The sequence below is a fragment of the Diabrotica virgifera genome, chromosome 8 (genome assembly GCF_917563875.1).
Source record: "Diabrotica virgifera virgifera chromosome 8, PGI_DIABVI_V3a".
Taxonomy (NCBI): domain Eukaryota; kingdom Metazoa; phylum Arthropoda; class Insecta; order Coleoptera; family Chrysomelidae; genus Diabrotica; species Diabrotica virgifera.
In genome coordinates, this window is record NC_065450.1 from 13095054 (window position 1) to 13113870 (window position 18817).

The 18817-nt window shown below is 32.3% G+C and overlaps 1 protein-coding gene across 2 annotated transcripts in view; it reads right to left on the reverse strand.

Moving 5' to 3' along the window:
* Positions 1 to 283: 283 nt before the first annotated feature.
* LOC126889563 (uncharacterized) overlaps positions 284 to 18817 on the reverse strand; it is a 251405-nt gene continuing 232871 nt past the window's right edge. The window contains exon 3 of one of the 2 annotated variants that reach the window (XM_050657942.1): positions 284 to 8532. In XM_050657942.1, the coding sequence (XP_050513899.1) occupies positions 8440 to 8532 (93 nt within the window). In that variant the 3' untranslated portion in view covers positions 284 to 8439. The remainder of the gene's footprint in view (positions 8533 to 18817) is intronic. The other variant, XM_050657943.1, reaches the window with a different exon arrangement.

Below are 18817 nucleotides of genomic sequence, written 5' to 3' on the forward strand. Positions count from 1 at the left end.
TTTTATAGGGTGCATAAATTTCACTGTTTTTTAATGATTTTCGTGCCATAAAAATTCCACATGTACATATTCAATAAAAAAATCGAATAGTTTTCGATATATTGGATAAAAACAATTTTCATTTTGTAAATTCAAAGGGCTGTAAATTTTTTGTGCACATTTGTATTAAGGTGAGTTAGGTTCAACCAAACTATTTTTGGAATCAGGGTATGTGATTTAATTTTTATGACCTGACTTTTTGTTACACCACTGACATGAGTTGGCAAAATAAAAAAATGCAACACTCGGTTTATTTTTATTTTATTTCTTCATTTTTCTTAATCATATAAGTCTTTTGTGTAGATTATAAATTTAAACAAAAGCTACTAAAATAACAATATAATTAAAATAATTTAAGTAAAATAAAATATAATGTAATTATAACTAAAAGGTAATCATATGGCTCTGCGTTATATTTATGTTATATAAAATATAACTATTATTTCTCTGTATACACTGTACATACACTCGTATCCGTATACACATATGATTTAAGGTCGCTGCATATTATCATGCATATAGCGTTTCCAGCACGTAGCGTATAGTTTTTGAAAAATATGATTTTATTAAACGGAAAAGTAATTTGTCTGATACGATATGTTCCAGACAGTGTGAATTGGTCATATTTATAAACATTAAATCATATTTTTCGAAAACTGAACGCTACGTGTTTGATAATATGTCGCGACCTTTACATGTACAGTGCGTCCATAAAGTAAAGCCTAAATTCATTATTTCGTAAACCGGCGACTTTACAGAAAAATCCCAAAATAGGTCGATTTTTATTTTTAATTTCCGATTTCTTGGCATATATATCATAGTAGTGACGTCATCCATCTGGGCGTGATGACGTAATCTATGATTTTTTTAAATGAGAATAGGGATCATGTGATAGCTCATTTGAAAGAGTATTCAATTCTCTGTTCGCTAATGTTAACATTAACATAATTATTTATACAGGGGGTTAAAAAAAATATTTTTTTAATTAAAATAATTGAGACAAAAAGAAGAATGTATGTAATTTATTTAATTCAAAATGCGTTTTCCTACTGTCAGTAAACAGAAAAAAAAATATTTGACAAATAAACATTGATTTTCGCTTGAACGAAATGTTCAAACTAGCAAGAGGCAGGTTGGTGGCAGCTTTAACATTGAATTTAAGCGAAAAACAATATTTATTTGTCAAATAAACATTTTTTCCTGTTTTCTGACAACATTAAAACGTATTTTGAATTAGATAAATTACATATATTCTTCTTTTTGTCTCAATTATTTTAACTAAAAAAATGTTTTTTTGAACACCTTGTATAAATAATTATGGTAATGTTTATATTAGGGAATAGAGAATTGAATACCCTTTCAAATGAGCTATCACATGACCCCTATTCTCATTTTAAAAAATCAACTATTACGTCATCACGCCCAGATGGATGACGTCACTAGTATGGTGTATATGCCAAAAAATCCGAAATTAAAAATGAAAATCGAGCTGTTTCGGGATTTTTCTTTAAAGTCGCCGGTTTACGAAATAATGAATTTATGCGTTACTTTATAGACGCACTGTATATCAAAAGCATCTTAAAAATTAAAACGCATGTTAGACCAGACTTAACCTGACATGCCTAAGGTCTAGGTCCAATGTAAGGCTAATTTATGTTAGAATGGGACGTGGATAACAAGGTATCCGTACGGGGTTTTGGTTTGAACTACGGCAGATCGCTTCCGGTTTCTGTCCGGGTTTTTTTAATTAGTTTTATTTGCCAGTATTTTGAGTAGGTTTAAAAAATTAATAAACAAGGGACGGAATATCAAATAGAAGTAATGATAGACCAACAAAAATAATACAGGCAAATTCATACGAATACTTAGGAACAGTAATAAACAACAAAGGAGACATCGAGGACGATCTTAACAACAGAATGGAAAACACAGGAAAACTGTTCCAAGCACTAAATCGAGGATTCCTTAATAACAAAGAAATATCAACAATTACCAAGATGACAATATACAAAACAATATATAGACCTACAGTGACATAACGGAATAGAAATTTGGATATTAAACAAAATACAGCAGAGCAGAATTCAGGCAGGAGAGATGAAATACCTCAGAAGAACGTTTGGAGTAAAAAGAACTGATAGAATCAGAAATGAAAAAATAAGAGAAAGACTCAAAATCAAACCGATACGCCACTCAATCAAGGAGAAAAAATTGGCATGCTTCGGACATCTAACCCGGATGGACAATAATAGACAAGTAAAAAGAGTGTGGTACGCCAAACCAATAGGGAAGAACACAAGAGGAAGACCGATTAAAGAATGGAACAGTGACATCTCGCAGATACTGCAGAGTAAGAGTAAGACTTGGCAGGAAGCAACACAGATGGCATCCAATAGGAAGGAATGTAGAAAGTTCGTTAAGAGCTAGGACACCTCAGAAGATTGTAAAATATTGTAATTAATGAATTGTATTATAAACGACCCAACACCGAAAAGTACAACTGGGTCTACTGATTAAGTAAGTAAGTAAGTTAAAAAATTAATTTTAGGAACATGGAATTGCTAGCGATGGCTATAGCTTTGACTGAAGATGCAAGAACGAAAAGATGATCGACGGTCCACCCTGCATGGATATCATAAATAGCAGGTTACTTCCTCACACATTTAAATGTTCGTCATTCATTGTAGAATGTAACTTCTTGTTCTTTAGCAGCCTCTTCTAGTCCAGTCCTCGACATAGACTTCCCCTTTTATCTTGCATATTCGCCTGTCTTGTGCTATCTCGTGTCAGTTATTTCCTGCCTTTCTTTAATGTATTCGATCCATTTTTTGCGGTCTTGCTATGCCTCGTTTATGTTCTATTGTTCGCTATTGTATTATTCCTTGCATGCTTCTCTTCAGTTTCACTTGCTAGATATCCTGCCCATTTTCATTTAAATTTTGCAATAGCGGCGATAACTTAAATCCCGTTGTCGCCACGTCCCATTGTACTATAAACTACACAATGTCTTTCATATCACGCGATTCTTCAACGTGCCCCACAAGACAGCCGCTTTGTTCACGGCCCGTTCTAACATAAATCAGCCTTTTTTGAATTCTGGTTGAAAATATTCGCACCCACAGTAATATAGAGGCACAATCCAAAGAAGTAGATTTTTGGGAAATCGCGTTTAAAGATTCTGGTTTCCAAAATTACAGGTATTTTTTCAAATACCATGCTTGTTATTTAAGTTATAAATGTGAAATTTGGCAGATTTGTTATTTGATAATTGGACTATAAATAGCAATGAGGAAAAAACATATAAATAAATTCCATTAATTACATGTACTTGAAAATAATACTTTCAAGTTAGTCCCATATAGTACAAAAAACAACAGAAATAAGGAACTGTTTAAGTTTGATCCCTTATATTATTAATGCGCTGTTATTGTTTATGCAAAATAGCGATCTATTATAAATTAGACCTATTTATTATTTAGTTTTTGCATAATATAACGGCTCAACTAAAATTTATTCTATATAATACTAAATGATAAAACACAAACTAACCAGCATTTTCGTCACAGAAAGACATGTTACTGATTGCTGCCTTGTAGCAGTAAAAACCAGAGGTGGCCGGTGAGAGTGAGAGAGGCACAAATATATTTACCGAACCATTCATGTTCTTTTTTCTCCCTCTGTCAATGCTAACCGGTACAGAATTTCATTTTGTGCCCTTATCATTTAAAATCACAGTTAACACAAATTTTGAGTTAAGCCCTTATATTACTGAGGGTGCGATATATAAATTTGTTTCAAAGAAAAACACAGCCATACACTAAGAAATACAGGAGTACAACCACACTGTAGTAAATTCATTTCAACAGTGTCATAATAATAAAAAATATTAATATAATATATAAACAAGGATGCATCTTTATCGTACCGTACTAGTAAACAAGAACTATCTCTACAACTCATAATAAGTAATGATCTAACATAAGATAAAATAGAATAATTACTTGCTTGAATTACTGAAACGTACGTTGAATAAAAAATTGTAGGGCAAACAGGTCTCGCATATTACTAAGCATTTTAAACCGAACAAAAATTATTAGACTAAGAGCCGCTATAGGTGAAAATTCTTAATCATTTTAGGCACGACGGGACCCTATAACTTAAATAGTAGAACCTAAAAGAAAACGTTTGAACACTGTGCCGTCACTTTTCAGTGGCACATGCGTCTACAGTGGCGCATCAAACTTTCCACTTATGGACGGGATATATAAATTAAAAAATACCCTCCCTAATTACCAGAATTTAATTTTTTTCATTTTTTTTAAGTTTTATGTGATTAAGACATAAGATTCATCGTAATTTTAACCCAGCACCCCCTTCTCCCTGCCCCCACTATCAAAAACTTTATTTTTCGATTTTATTTTTTTTTTGGTGGGATGCAATCAATTTTAAAATTTCAAAAAATTTACACGCATAGTTAAGGGTTTTATAAAACACATCTATTTTTTATAGACCTGTAGGTTGAGTGTACATAACCTCAAAAAAATTTTAAATTTTTTTTTTTGAAAAAAAGTATACAACTTTTTTTTGGGGATAGCTGCAGATCTAATTTTTTCTTAGTCTTGTGTATTTTATCAAACACTATATTTTTGATTTTTTTCAGATTTTTCTGTAACGTTGGTCACCTTCAAAAATCCAAAAAACTGTTTTTAAAGGGGGTTTTGGTGGGTTTGAACGTGTTTTTCTGATTTTTAAATACTCTAAAGAACTCAGTTACTTCAAGTTACATATAGCCTATAAAAACAAAATTGATTTGATATATTATGAAGTCTATAAAATAGGGAAAATCCCCCAAAACCCCCCAAAAAACAGTTTTTCGGATTTTTGTAGGTGGGGAGACTTACGGAAAAATCTGAAAAAAATTTAAAATATAGTGTTCGATAAAACACACAAGATTAAGAAAAAAATAGACCGGCAGCTATTCCTCAAAAAAAGTTATACGCTTTTTTGAAAAAAAAATTTCTTTTAATTTTTTGAGGTTATGTACACTCTACCTATGGGTCTATAAAAAATAGGTGTGTTTTATAAAAGCCTCAACTATGCGTGTGAATTTTTTGAAATTTTAAAATTGATTGTATCCCACCAAAAAAAAAATAAAAACGAAAAATGAAGTTTTTGATGGTGGGGGCAGGGGGAAGGGGGTGGTGGGTTAAAATCACGATGAATCCTATGTGTTAATCACATAGAACTTAAAAAAATAAAAAAATTTAATTCTGTTAGTAAGTTCTGTTAACTTTTAATTTATTTATCCCGTCCATAAGTGGAAAGTTTGATGCGCCACTGTCGACGCATGTGCCACTGAAAAGTGACGGCACAGTGTTGAAACGTTTTTTTTTAGGTTCTACTATTTAAGTTATAGGGTCTCATCGTGCCTAAAATGATTAAGAAATTTCACCTATTTAGTCTATATTGTTTGTACAAAATTCCCAACAGCGCAATTTGATAATATGAGTTTTAGTAGGGGAGCCCAAGCAGGGATTTTTGCAGTTACTCGAGCGCGTCAGATTATCATACGGGGAAAAAGCCTTGTACCCTGCAGATGTACCTCTACCATATATTGGCTCTTAACACAGGGAAGTTCGTTAAGGGGGGCCCGAAAAAAAAATCTATCCTTAAAAATACTCTATATTGTTAGATTAAGATAAGGTAAGTTAAGTACATGCAAAACATGGTATATTTTAAAAATCTGACGATTTGAGTATCTGATCTAATCTGATTGAGTAATCTGATGAGTAAGGAAATGGGTGAGTCAAAAATTTCACAAAAAACGAATATTTCGCGAAATGAACGTCAGATCGAAAAACTAAAAATACATCTTCAATATTTTTCAAAAACCTATCGAATGGTACTAACATGATCCCCCACGGAAAGGGATGGGGGGTAAATTTAAAATTTTAAATACAAACCCTGCGATTTTTCGTAAAATGAACATCAGATCGAAAAACTGCAAAATACACTTTCAAAATGTTTTCCAAAAATCTATCGAATGGTCGCAAACACGACACCCCACGGAGGTGGAGTGGGGGGTTACTTTAGAATCTTAAATTGGACCCTCAAATTTTTATTGCAGATTTCGATTCCTTGCTTAAAATTAAGCAACTTTTATTCGACACATTTTTTCGAATTATGGATAGATGGCGCTATAATGGGAAAAACCATTGCCGGAAATGGAAAAGTTAAATAAAAAGTAGAAAGTCCCCACTAAAATGGAAAATTTTACTTAACTTTTTTGGTTTTAGGACCTAATAATCACAACCCAATAGGTCCCGATAACGCTCGAATGACTGCAAATTTAGCATACTTTGCTCCCCTTACATTTAAAAATGCTAGAACGAGTTTACTGATTCGCTCTAAATAGTTTGCTGATTGTTTCATTTTGTCGTCGGAAAATATATACTAACATTTATACATCGTAAGGGCAAGTGACTATGGGAAAATTTAAGTACTTTAACTATAAGTCAGATAACCATAGTCAGGAGACAGTGAAAAATACTAACAAGAAAGTACCCTCGTAGAAATACAATCCTGCAAATCAAAGCACGAAAGTCAGACGAAAATTAATTTAGCCCTAAAATCAGATGAGAAACGCGATGGTCGCAAAGATTTGTCTAGGTGCAGTCTGTCAAGGATGCAGAAATGAAAATTTCCATGAAGTTTTTACAAGGAATCCTCAGCTAAGTTTTCCCTCACGGCTAAAAGAAGTTACGAAGTAGGCTTAATTAGAGGGAAGTAATTATACAGACAATTAAGGGCGAAAGATTGAATATTTCGGTCATATAGTAAGAGGTCTTCGTTATAATCCGCTGCGTTTGATTACAGAATGGCAAAATAAAAGATAAAAGAGATATAGAAAGAAGACGAATTTCGTGCTTACAAAATCTAAGGGAATGGTTTAATTTTAGTTTAGTCTAGCCAACTATTTAGAACTGCTGTATGTAAAGTACTAATTTCCATGTTAATATCTAAACTTCGATAGAAGATGAAACCTCACGAAGAAGAAAATAAGTCACGTGAATATATTCAGGATGGTAAAGTGTTTTTGATACAACTTTTCAAGCTATACTTTAGTTCCTAACGCAAAAGTGATACCACTAGACACACGGCAGCAGACTGGACCAGATACCACGACATGGTTCTAAGGCTAATATGAAAATTCCGAAAAGAACTCAACAAACCAGCGGAACATATCAGTATCACACTGGTGTGGCTTTCAGGTTTCCCAGGAATACACAGCAATGAAAGAACCAGAAGATGCATTTGCCAGAAGAGCATCAGCTAGAAAATACTTCGATATGGAGAAGGCAGTGAAAGTGCCAAAGGACATCGTCCATGACCGGAAAAAAAGCCTGGAACCGGAGGGTCCGATGCGAAATCAACAAATAAAAAAGATGGAAAACAAGTAAAATTCATCAAAAACACGTGAACACGAAAATGCAGCTGCTTAAAAATCATGTTTATCCAGTACTTCTCGACCATGCTAAAGCAATGATATTTGAATGTTTTGGAATTGGTACATACATGCAAACCCTACTGATTTTCTGAAAATACTTTCAGAACAGATGCAGTATCATCTAATAAACAAGATTATCAACCTGATAATGTCAACGACTGTAGAAAAATTTGGATATTTTTTAACACAGAATGGCAGATATTATTGTTGAGCTTTAAAAAATAGTGCTTGTCAGCATTGTTGAGTACCTACTCTACTCAATATAATCTAGACCTGAGAAATTTTTTTTAAATGTGATTAACTCATTCCAGCAAACAGAAAGTCAACCCTTACGACAATAATATTTTACTTCTACAGTAGAAAAATGTGGTAATTTTTTAACACAGAGAGGCAGATAATGATTGTTGAAGTTTAAAAATAGTGCATGTATCAGCCTTGTTGAGTAATCTACTCTATATAATCTAGACCTGAGGAAAAGGTTTTTAAAAAATGTGTTAAACTCACTCCAGCAGACGCAAAGTCAGCCACAATATTTTACTTCACGAATACAGATGCTTTAAATTAACTGCAGTTATTCATGAAAGAGATGAGTTAAATGTATTTTTCCGTTTAAAAGTGTGAAGAATAAAAAAAATTGCATAAATAAATAATATCCATATCTTGGTGTGAGAAAAGATGTTTTTAATATTTTTTGAATAATTTTTGAATGCTACGAAAATGTCAACAACAAGTTTTGCAGTTCGTGCACCGAGATATGGGTAATATATTTGACACAGGAGGCTGAATATCTTCTAAATTAAAGTAACTACTACTACTGTACACATACGAAAGATGAAGTAAAAATGTTTGTTCCATCTGTCCACGAAACTTATAATTTAATAACAGCATTTATATTATTTTCTACCAAGCAACAGCTTGTTAAAAAGTTGAATTTTTTCAGTTGCTAAGTGGAGCACAGTAAGTTTGAAGGATTTTACCATTTTAACCTAAAATCAAAGCAAAACACAACAATTAATAAAATTAAAATTCAAATCAAACAAGCAGTTACAAAATAACAGTTAAAAATATGTGTAAAAATAAATAAAAAATACCACAAAATAGTTGTTTATGATATAAAAGTGTCAAAAGTACAATTTTAAGGCATGCATGTGAAAGTTTTCAGAATGAGCGAAGCGAATTCTGCAATTCACATGAGTGCCTTAAAAGTGTACTTTTTAACACGTATATCATACAATATTTTTTCTACACACGTTATAAATTTATAAAATACAATATTTTTGTTAATTGCTGAAACCATAAAACCTATGACCCGTAAAAGGTAGAACTGGTTGTCTACACTCGAGGGGAATGTCTAAAAATTCTTAGCGAAAATATTATACCGTTACCTAAACTTGTTTTTTCTACAAACGTGTTAAAAATGCAATAATACAGTTTAAATTAAATTTTAAAGAACCTTTTAAACCGCCTTTTTCAAATTGCGCAAGTTGTACTATTTATTGTTAATAAATGAAATATAAATATTTTGACGTTTCACAATTTGACAATTCACTTTTAACTGCAGTGCCTTAAAAATTTTAAAGCACTAGTGCCTTAAAGTAGCATTTTTAACGCTCCTATGGAGTGCTAAAAATTGCATTTTTAACACGGTTGTAGAAAAACTATTTTTAAGGCAATGTTGTTTGTCGATGCTCAATATACGGATAAGTCGAAGATTTTAGAAATATAATCCAGCTTTCCAAAATATTTTGCTCTCTCATCTCATTATTGCCGAGAATATTATATTACAATACGTTGGCTTAAGTACTCCCATGTCTTGTATTTAAGAATATTAACTCGTGTATCTTGACTGACTTGTTTCTAGACACTGGCTTTGCACACTTTTTCCAAATTGTAATAATTTTAACATTATTTTAACAAATATCAACTAAATGAGCTTTTCTTATAAATACCTGCTAGTTATTATTGATCATAATTAGACTAAAAAGATATTAGCTGACAACCGAAGGACATTTACATTTGATAACGTCAATATTACGTCGAAAAATTTAATACTTTTTTATAAATTAAAAGAATTTGTATTCACTGTATTTTTGTTTTCTCAGAGAAGGCAGTTCTCGTTAGGGGCGGGGCGCACAACCTCCCTTTCGATTCTGTCAATCTGACTGAATTTAAAAATGGGATGCCAACCATCAACCACCTATTTTGGTCTAACGGTGTGGGTTTTACGGTGATTCCCATTTGGGGTCTGTTTTTCGGGCTCGTTCCCAAAATTCTTAAACATTTCGAAAATTTAATTCGGACCTCTGCAGATCCAATAGTATTGGTTAATACCTTTGCAACGGAAGGTATAGTTTTGAAAATCGGTTATACCATTTAAAAGTTACCGAGCTCAGAAATTTGACTCAATTTCTATTCAAAAATGGGAAACTGTTTGTGGCTGAGTGTATGTGTCTTTGTGGAAAAGTTATACCGTTCTGAATTTTTTTTATGTGTCAAAAGGGGGTCATTGCCGATTCAGAACCGGTGTCGTTTGTGACATTTGACCACCCATAAACCAGCTATAGGAATGGGTAGTACAACAGAGAATATTTTGGGTGAATACATCTCAGGTATAAGAGAGATCGGAAAACCGCAAATACACCACATTCCAGGCGCGGATTTAGAAATTCATAATAGGGGGGGGGGGGCAGACTTACCTTAAATAAATCAAATATTATATTTTCCAGATTTAGCCATACGACTCACACTTACTTTAAGGATAAAATACACTATATATAATCCCAGATACCTAGGGTATCAAAAGGATTGATAGACAACGCACGACTATTAATCTCACTGGTCGTTCTTTACCATAAAGATTAACCTTTCTACCATCAATGGGTAGGTACGCATGGATTATCTAGTAAAATACAAATTTGTTTATCTTTATTGTATCGCAAATTTGAAACGTGACTTTCATGAGATAGGGTGTATACCCAGTGTAATGTATTTGCATTTTAAAATATCATTTTTGTTATTCTTTGAAAAGAAAAAAATATTTCCGTTATTTATGATTCCACCGGTACCCAAACAAATGTGCCTGCAGATTATTTTTTAGAGAAGGGTGTTTTATTAGATTTTATGGCTTCTTTCAATTCTTTGGAAGCGGCTGTCGTGTAATTTAGTGTTGTACTGATGGCTTAAAGTTTAGAGTTAACAGATAAAAATAATAAATAATAAAAAATACTTATCGACAATAGGGGGGTCCATGGACCCGTTGACCTCCCCTGTATCCGCGCCTACCACATTCCCTATACCAAAACCACTATAGCCATCAAAATAAAAATTGAACTTTGAAAATTTTGGTTTTTCGACAATTACTTAACATTTCCACCTACGAATTGAGCCAATATCTCGTTTGTAGAAGGACTCCAGACGCGTCCAAAGGTGGATACCTCAAATTTGGGAGAATTAAGTCAACTGTCAAATTGCTTTTTGTCAACCAGCGCGAATTAATTAAAAAATATTTACCTACATGTTAAATCTAATAATTTCTTAAATTAAAACTTTTTGAGAACGGATTCCCTTTTCAAAAGTTGGAAATTATATTCGAAAATCAAAACCTCACCTATAAAGTGAAATTCTCATTACAATCAACAAACTGTAGATCAATATTACATAATAAAATAATATTATAATATATTTGGTCTTTCTCTCCTACTTCTTCCAGGTAAATACACATAGGTACCTATACAACCCAATAATTCTTCACATTGACTAATTATTATTTCGGCGGTAAAAACGAACCAATACTTTTAATGACACATACATCATTCATACATCATAATACATCATTTGCATACAATAATCAATAATCACCTATGTATCTCACTTTCCAATTTCCTGTTTATCTGATCTAACACTTAAGGTGAAATAAGAACTAAGCACTGAGCCCTGAAGCAAGCATACTTTATAATGAAATTTATTAGTCGTTTGTTTAATTAATAAATATTATTAATAAGGTCATTCATATTTATTTAAATCTTAACATAATATTCAATACTCATTGGTAATAGGGCTTTTCAACGCATTTGTTTCGGGCTTCTGTCATACATGTTGTATAATCCGTGTCTAGTGTCTTATAATATTAAAATACGACATTATGGCTGAACGCCCGAAACAAAGTTGAAAAGCCCTAATAATCCAAGTAATGAAGCTTAAAATACGACAAAGCCTCGCAATTTTTACAGAATGACTAGATTTGCTTGAAAATTTGAGAATAAGTAGTGGATAGTCCAAGCATTAAAATCTATATGAGTTCGAAAGGCATTTTTACCATGGGGGTGGTTGCCACCCCATCTCGGGGGTGGAAATTTTTTATTAGATTTTGACCGTAAAAGTTGATAAAAACATTCATTCTTATCAAAAAATGTTCTATACATTTTTTTGATAAAATTAATAGTTTGCGATTTATTGCTATCGAAAGTGTTAGTTTTATATCGAAAAAATCAATGTTTTTAATAAGTTTTCTGCTAATAACTCCAAAAGTTTTCGTTTTATCAAAACAACTTTACTTAACAGAAATGTAGCTTTTGAAAAAATAAACAAAACCGTTTTTTAAAGTTTCTTTTAGACCAATAGTAATCGAGCTATACTTTATTATATGTTAGCGCTTCTTTGTCAAATGCTAAATATTGTAGTTTCAAAGTCAAAAGGCGGGAAAACTATACATTTTTCGAGGATAACTTGTTGAAACTAATTTAAATTAGTTAAAAACATCTATCTCCAGAAATAGAAAAAAAGTCTCTAGCTCAAAAATTAAGTGACTTATAATGAAAAGAATGTAAGTCCCTATTTTTTTCAGCGAAAAAGTGATCGGGAGCAACCGCCCTAATCACCACCCTAATTAAAATTAGTCATTTACCTTATTTGGTCTTCTTTATTTATGTGTTATAAATAGGTTCTAGAAGTTTGAGCGGCCTAGAATGATCGGTTTTAAAAAAAATGGAGTTAGTAGCGAATAACGCATTCTTGTAGTTTGGAAAAAAATGGTTTTTCTTCAGAATAGAAAGATTAGCATCAGAGATACGAAAAAATATTTCATAATGAAATTATAGCTTATTTAATTCTCAAGAGCATGGTTTGCAAAAATTTTTTCTGCGACAAAAATTCAGTGAATTATTGACAATTAAAACTTGTAATAACATGCAAAAACCATCTTTACCAACCCTTTCAAAGTCACCTCTTTTTGCGACTGAGGATTTTTAAAAGATTTAATAATAATATTCTTAAATATCTTGTAAAAACCTACAAAATTCTGTTTTACCAAACTTTCTAAGATAAAAAATAAAAAGTTGCGATTAAAAAATCAATATATTTTTTTGAAAAAAAAAAAGGAGAAATCCAATTGGAAGCATAATAATGTAAGTTAGGGGTGTTTTTAGTCATTGGCCTTATTAATTTTTCTTTATTTATGTATTATTAATAGATTTTAGAAGTTTAAGTGGCTTAAAATGATTAGTTTTTAAAAAACTTGAGTTAAAAGCGAATAACGAATTTTTGTAGTTTGTTAAAAAATGCCATTTTCTTCAGAATTGAAAAATTAGCGTCAGAGATACGAAAAAATGTTTAAATATGAAATTGTAGGTTATTTAATTCCCAAGAAATTGGTTCGAAAAAATTTTTTCTACGGCAAAAATTGAGTGAATCGTAAATGAGTACAATTGGTAAAACATTGATTTTTTCGATATAAAACCAACACCTTCGATAGCGAATAAATCGAAAACTATTAATTTTATCAAAAAAATGTATAGAACATTTTTTGCTTAGAATCAACGTTTTTATCAAGTTTTGCGGCCAAATATAATAAAAAATTTCCACCCCCGAAATGGGGTGGCAACCACCCCCATGGTAATAGCGCCTTTCGGCATTATATAGATTTTGATCCTTGGACTATCCACTACTTATTCTTAAATTTTCAAGCAAATCGATTCATTCTGTAAAAATTGCGAGGTAAAAAGCTATGGTTCCTGGACTATAAGCCCTGTTCATTTCTTATTCAGTGCGTATGTACCTAGTGTAACGATGACAAGCTACACAATATAGGACAATAAAATTAAATAAGTCACACCAGATTCTGCTTATTGACAATCGCCTATTTAATATTTATTACAATTGCATTTAAGGATAACCTTGTTTCATAATGAGTGTATCAGCCAATCACAACCAAGTGAAAGGGAGAAAAAATTTTCCATCCTCTAAGATTAAAATAAACGACACCAGTAAAGTATGACTAAATCTAGGCCACCAACATTACATTCTATTCAAAAATTTAAACTGGAAAAATATTATGTGATGACATAAATCTCTGTTGTAGGTACCAGGTACCAGTGGCGGACTGGCTATAATATGCTGTACAAAATAGTATGATTTCTCATTTACTTTTTTATTTTCCTATGGAATATACGCAAGCCTGTCTTGTAGAAATATTTTAGACTCGCGGTGTGCAAGTACTTGGAAGGGGAAACGAGAAACGACCCTGCGCGAGTCGCGGAGAAATATTGCAACTATCTTAAATAATTCATATTGTCAATTGAAATTGTCAAATTGACGTATATTTCATACCTTCTGTCAATGAAGCAGAAAAATTATATATTGCTCCACAATATTGATATGATATGCAATTATTATATAAAGGTAAATTTAATTAATTTTATTTTGCTTGCAGTACTGCATTTTAATAACTAATTTTATTTACTACATACAATTGTTGACGTTTTCATGACATAACCTGAATCTTATTTTTTCTTCTTATTATTTTTTTGGACTATGGCCTTGACAATTATCCAGTAACCAGGACTAATATAATTGGCCAACATAATTAAAAGTGCGAATTTTAGTATAGAGCGTAGAAATAGGGGTCGCTTTGCCGAACTTGCACGGTCCCATATATAGTGAGTATAGTAACTCTCTGATGATTTACGAGTACTACTCTGGGCTAATTAGCAAAATACAAGGAAAAGTTATTTACCAGCAATTTTATTCCTGGAATCGAATCTTGTGATTGTATATATGAATAATGCTTGTATGCAAAGTCCGCAGACAGTGTGCTACTTTTTTTATAAACAAAATGGCGCCCGAAAATCGTGCTCTTTTCTATTTTTGCTCTATAACTCCAAAGATTTTAACTTTACACCAAAAACACTTAAATAAAAATTCACCGTAATTAAATTCTGCATAGAGACGTGATTTTCCCGATTTACTTCGACGAAAATTTTCCCCGGAAAATGCGGGGTTTTCCAACAAAATCTTTAATTTTCAACTAAAATTTTAGATAAGTAATTGTTTATCAATAATTAAATAACTCGGTAGTATAAAAGGCTTTTTTGTATAGATTATAATTCCAGAAGCCGATGGAAATTGAATAACAGCTTAGCAACAATTGAATTGTTGATTAAAAATTTACGGTCACTATTATAACCACAATAATTATGATACATAAGAATTATTATGATTTTTGTACAAAAATACACTATACCTATCTAATATACTTTACAGAATTGAAAATAGACTATTTAAGCGGCCTCAGGAATATTTTAAAATTATAAACAATTTTTTGGCTTATAAAAAAATAGAATATCTTGGGAAATATTAAATTAAATTAAATCATGAAAACGATATTCGAAAAAAACAGCAGGGCGCTTCTTATAAAATGAAAAACGTTTAATTTTGATTAGTGGTTCCTGAGACACAACCGGTTAAAGTTCACCGGCATTTACGGCAGATATAAAAAATAGGATCATAATTTTCAAACCATCACCTTTTTATTTTTATTCTCTTTCTTCACACCAATATTCGTATCTTTAAAATAATCATAACATATATTATTATAATAAAAACTATCGATATTACGAGTGAAAATTGACAAAAATAGCAAAATTCCAATCAAAAATAATTAGGTTGGAGAAAATGTAATCTCAAAGTCCGAAATCGGTATACGTTAAGAAAATGCATTTTCTCGGCTTCCCATGGAGCAATTTTCTTCATTCTTTTTTTGTTCCCAAGTAACTCGAGTCTTCTTCTTCTTTAGGTGCCGTGTCTGTATTCAGACGTTGGCCGCCATCATGTTTACAATTTCCTGAAATCTCTCTCTATCGGCTGCTGCGCGAAATAATTCTTCCACTGTGCAGCCACACCATTGTCTAATATTACGCAGCCATGAAAGATTCTTTCGACCAATCCATCTCTTTCCCTCCACTTTTCCTTGTATTATAAGGCGAAGCAGATGGTATTTAGGTCCTCTAATTATATGGCCGAAGTATTCTGTTTTTCTCCTCTTTATGCTGCTTATGAGCAGACGTTCCGAATTCATCATTTGAAGAACATCTTCATTGGAAGTGTGCAAAACCCACGATATCTTTAGGATTCGTCGATAGCACCACAATTCGAATGCTTATATTTTGTTTAGCATTGTGGTTTTTAACGTCCATGTCTCACAACCATACAATAGGATAGACCACACATAACATTTCAGCACCTTCTTTCGAATATTCATCGACAGGTTTCTATTACATAAAACTGGTTTCCAGGTCATAAAAGCCTTCCGTGATATTTCGATCCTAGTTATTATCTCTTCATCAGAGTCACAATTTACATTTAACCAGCTGCTAAGGTACTTGAAATGATTTACCCGTTCTAACTCCTCTCCATCAAGAGAAAGCTGACCTTGATATATATTAATCTTTCCAACTGCCATCCACTTTGTTTTTGAAATGTTGATTTTAAGGTCTCTCCGATAGCTTGCTTCACTGACTAGATTTAGTAGTGTCTGAAGATCTTGTAAATTTTCAGCAAGAATGGTTGTATCGTCAGCGTATCTAATATTGTTGATTACTTCTCCACCTAGCCTTACTCCCTCTTGTCTGTCATCCAAAGCCTCCCTAAAGATTTCTTCAGAGTACAGATTAAAAAGGGTGGGTGATAAAACACAACCTTGTCGTACTCCACGTTTTATCGGCAGTTTTTCAGTACAACTGTCTCCAATTTGGATAGAGGCTACTTGATTGTAATATAAGTATTTCAGCAGTCTTATATCGTAGTGGTCAAGTCCTGCTGCCTGCAGGCAATCGAAAAGTGTGTCATGTTGTACTCGGTCGAATGCCTTTTCGAAGTCGATGAAACAAACATAAACGTTCTTTCGGAATTCACAACTTTTTTGTAATAGAACGCGCATACAAAATAGTGCTTCTCTAGTTCCTAGACCATTTCTAAATCCAAATTGCTTATTACCCATTCTAGTTTCGCACAGAAGGAATACTCGGTTTTGTATAATACGTAAAAGTATCTTAAGTGTGTGACTCATCAAACTGATTAGTCTAAAATCGCTGCATTTGGTGGGCCTGCTTTTCTTTGATAATGTTATAAACAGTGACTCCAACCAATCATCTGGTATTTTTCCTTCGTTGTAAATTTTGTTAAAGAAAGTAGTCAAGTAGGTAATGTTTTCCTCATCCAAAAGTTTAAGTAGCTCAACAGGGATTTGATCTGGTCCAGGTGCTTTATTGTTTTTGGCTTGTTGTATTGCTTTTATGACTACTGACTTCAGTATACTGGGACCCCTGTCTAATTGGTTTTCACAGGTAGTATTTGGAGCATTTTCTCGAGAAGCATGTCTCTCCCATTCTTTGCACTGTTGTTCGTGATCACAAATTTTTCCGTCTGCGGTTTTAAGTACGTGAGCATTTTTCTGTTTTCTAATTCCGGAGGTATATTTAAGTTTCTTGTGGAGGTTGAAACTCTCATGCTTTTTTTGGAGGTCTTTTATTTCTTTACATGAATTCTCGAGCCAGGATTCTTTGGCCTGTTTAATTTTTCTTTTTATGAGTTTGTTAATTTCACGGTATTTGATATTTCTTTTTTTGTATTTTCGTCGAACTTCCATCAAGTCTAGAATTTCTTGGTTCATCCATTCATTTTTTGCCAACATTGTAGGTGTTTTTAAAGATTCCCTTACGTCCTCTAAAATCGAGTTTTGAATATCGTACCAACATTCGTTAATAGTTCTGTTTTCGTTTGGTATATTTGATATTCTGTGCATTTTACTATTTATCTGCTGTGCTATGGGTTCGCGCGTTTGGGTGTTTTTAAGGGGGTCGAGATATATTTTACTAGGCTTAGTTGGCTTTGTTAGTTTCTTTAATTTAATTTGTGTTTTGGAGCAGAGTAAATTATGATACCATCGAGTATGATAAACTTGAGTAGAGGCATCTAACTAACGCATTATTTAATGTCAAACTTGCTTTTGTTTTGTTAGCTAGACATGTTATGATTATTTTAAAGATATGAAAATTGGTGATAAGCAAGAGGATAAAAATAAAAAGGTGAGGGTTCGAAAATTATGATCCGTAAATGCCCGTCAACTTTGGCCGGTTGTATCTCAAGAACCACTCGTCACAATTAAACGTTTTCTCTATTAAAGGCGTCTTGCCGCTTTTTTCCAATACCGTTTTCATGATTTAATTTAATTTAATATTTTCCGAGATATTCTATTTGTTTATAAGCTAAAAAATTGTTTATAATTTTAAAATATTCCTGAGGCCGCTTAAATAGTCCAATTTCAATTTTGTAAAGTACATTAGATAGGTGCAGTATCTTTTTATACAAAAATCATAGTTATTCTTATGTGTCGTAATTATTGTGGTTATTATAGCGACCGAAAATTTTTAATTAACAATTCAATTGTTGCTAAACTGTTCATTCAATTTCCATCGGCTTCTGGAATCATAATCTATATGAAAGAGCTTCTATGCTACCAGGTTATTTAATTATTGATAAACAATTACTTATCTGAAATTTTAGTTGAAAATTAAAGATTTTGTTGGAAAAACCGGCGTTTTCCGGGGAAAATTTTCGTCCAAGGAAATCGGGGAAAACACGACTGTATGCAAAATTTAATTACGGTGAATTTTATTTGGGTGTTTTTGGTGTAAAGTTAAAATCTTTGGAGTTATAGAGCAGAAATTGAAAAAAAACACGATTTTCGGGCGCCATTTTGTTTATAAAAAAGTAGCATACTATCTGCGGACTTTGCATACCTATATTATTAATATATAGGATCATATGATTCGATTCCAGCAATCAAATTGCTGGTTAATAACTTTTCCCAAAAATGGCCTGTTCTCCGACAATCTGCCCAGACTATACCTATAGAACCTACCTACATAAAATGTGACCTTTATAGCTGCGCAACCGCAAATCTTGACTCTTTGGTACCATTTCCTTGAACTTTTATGT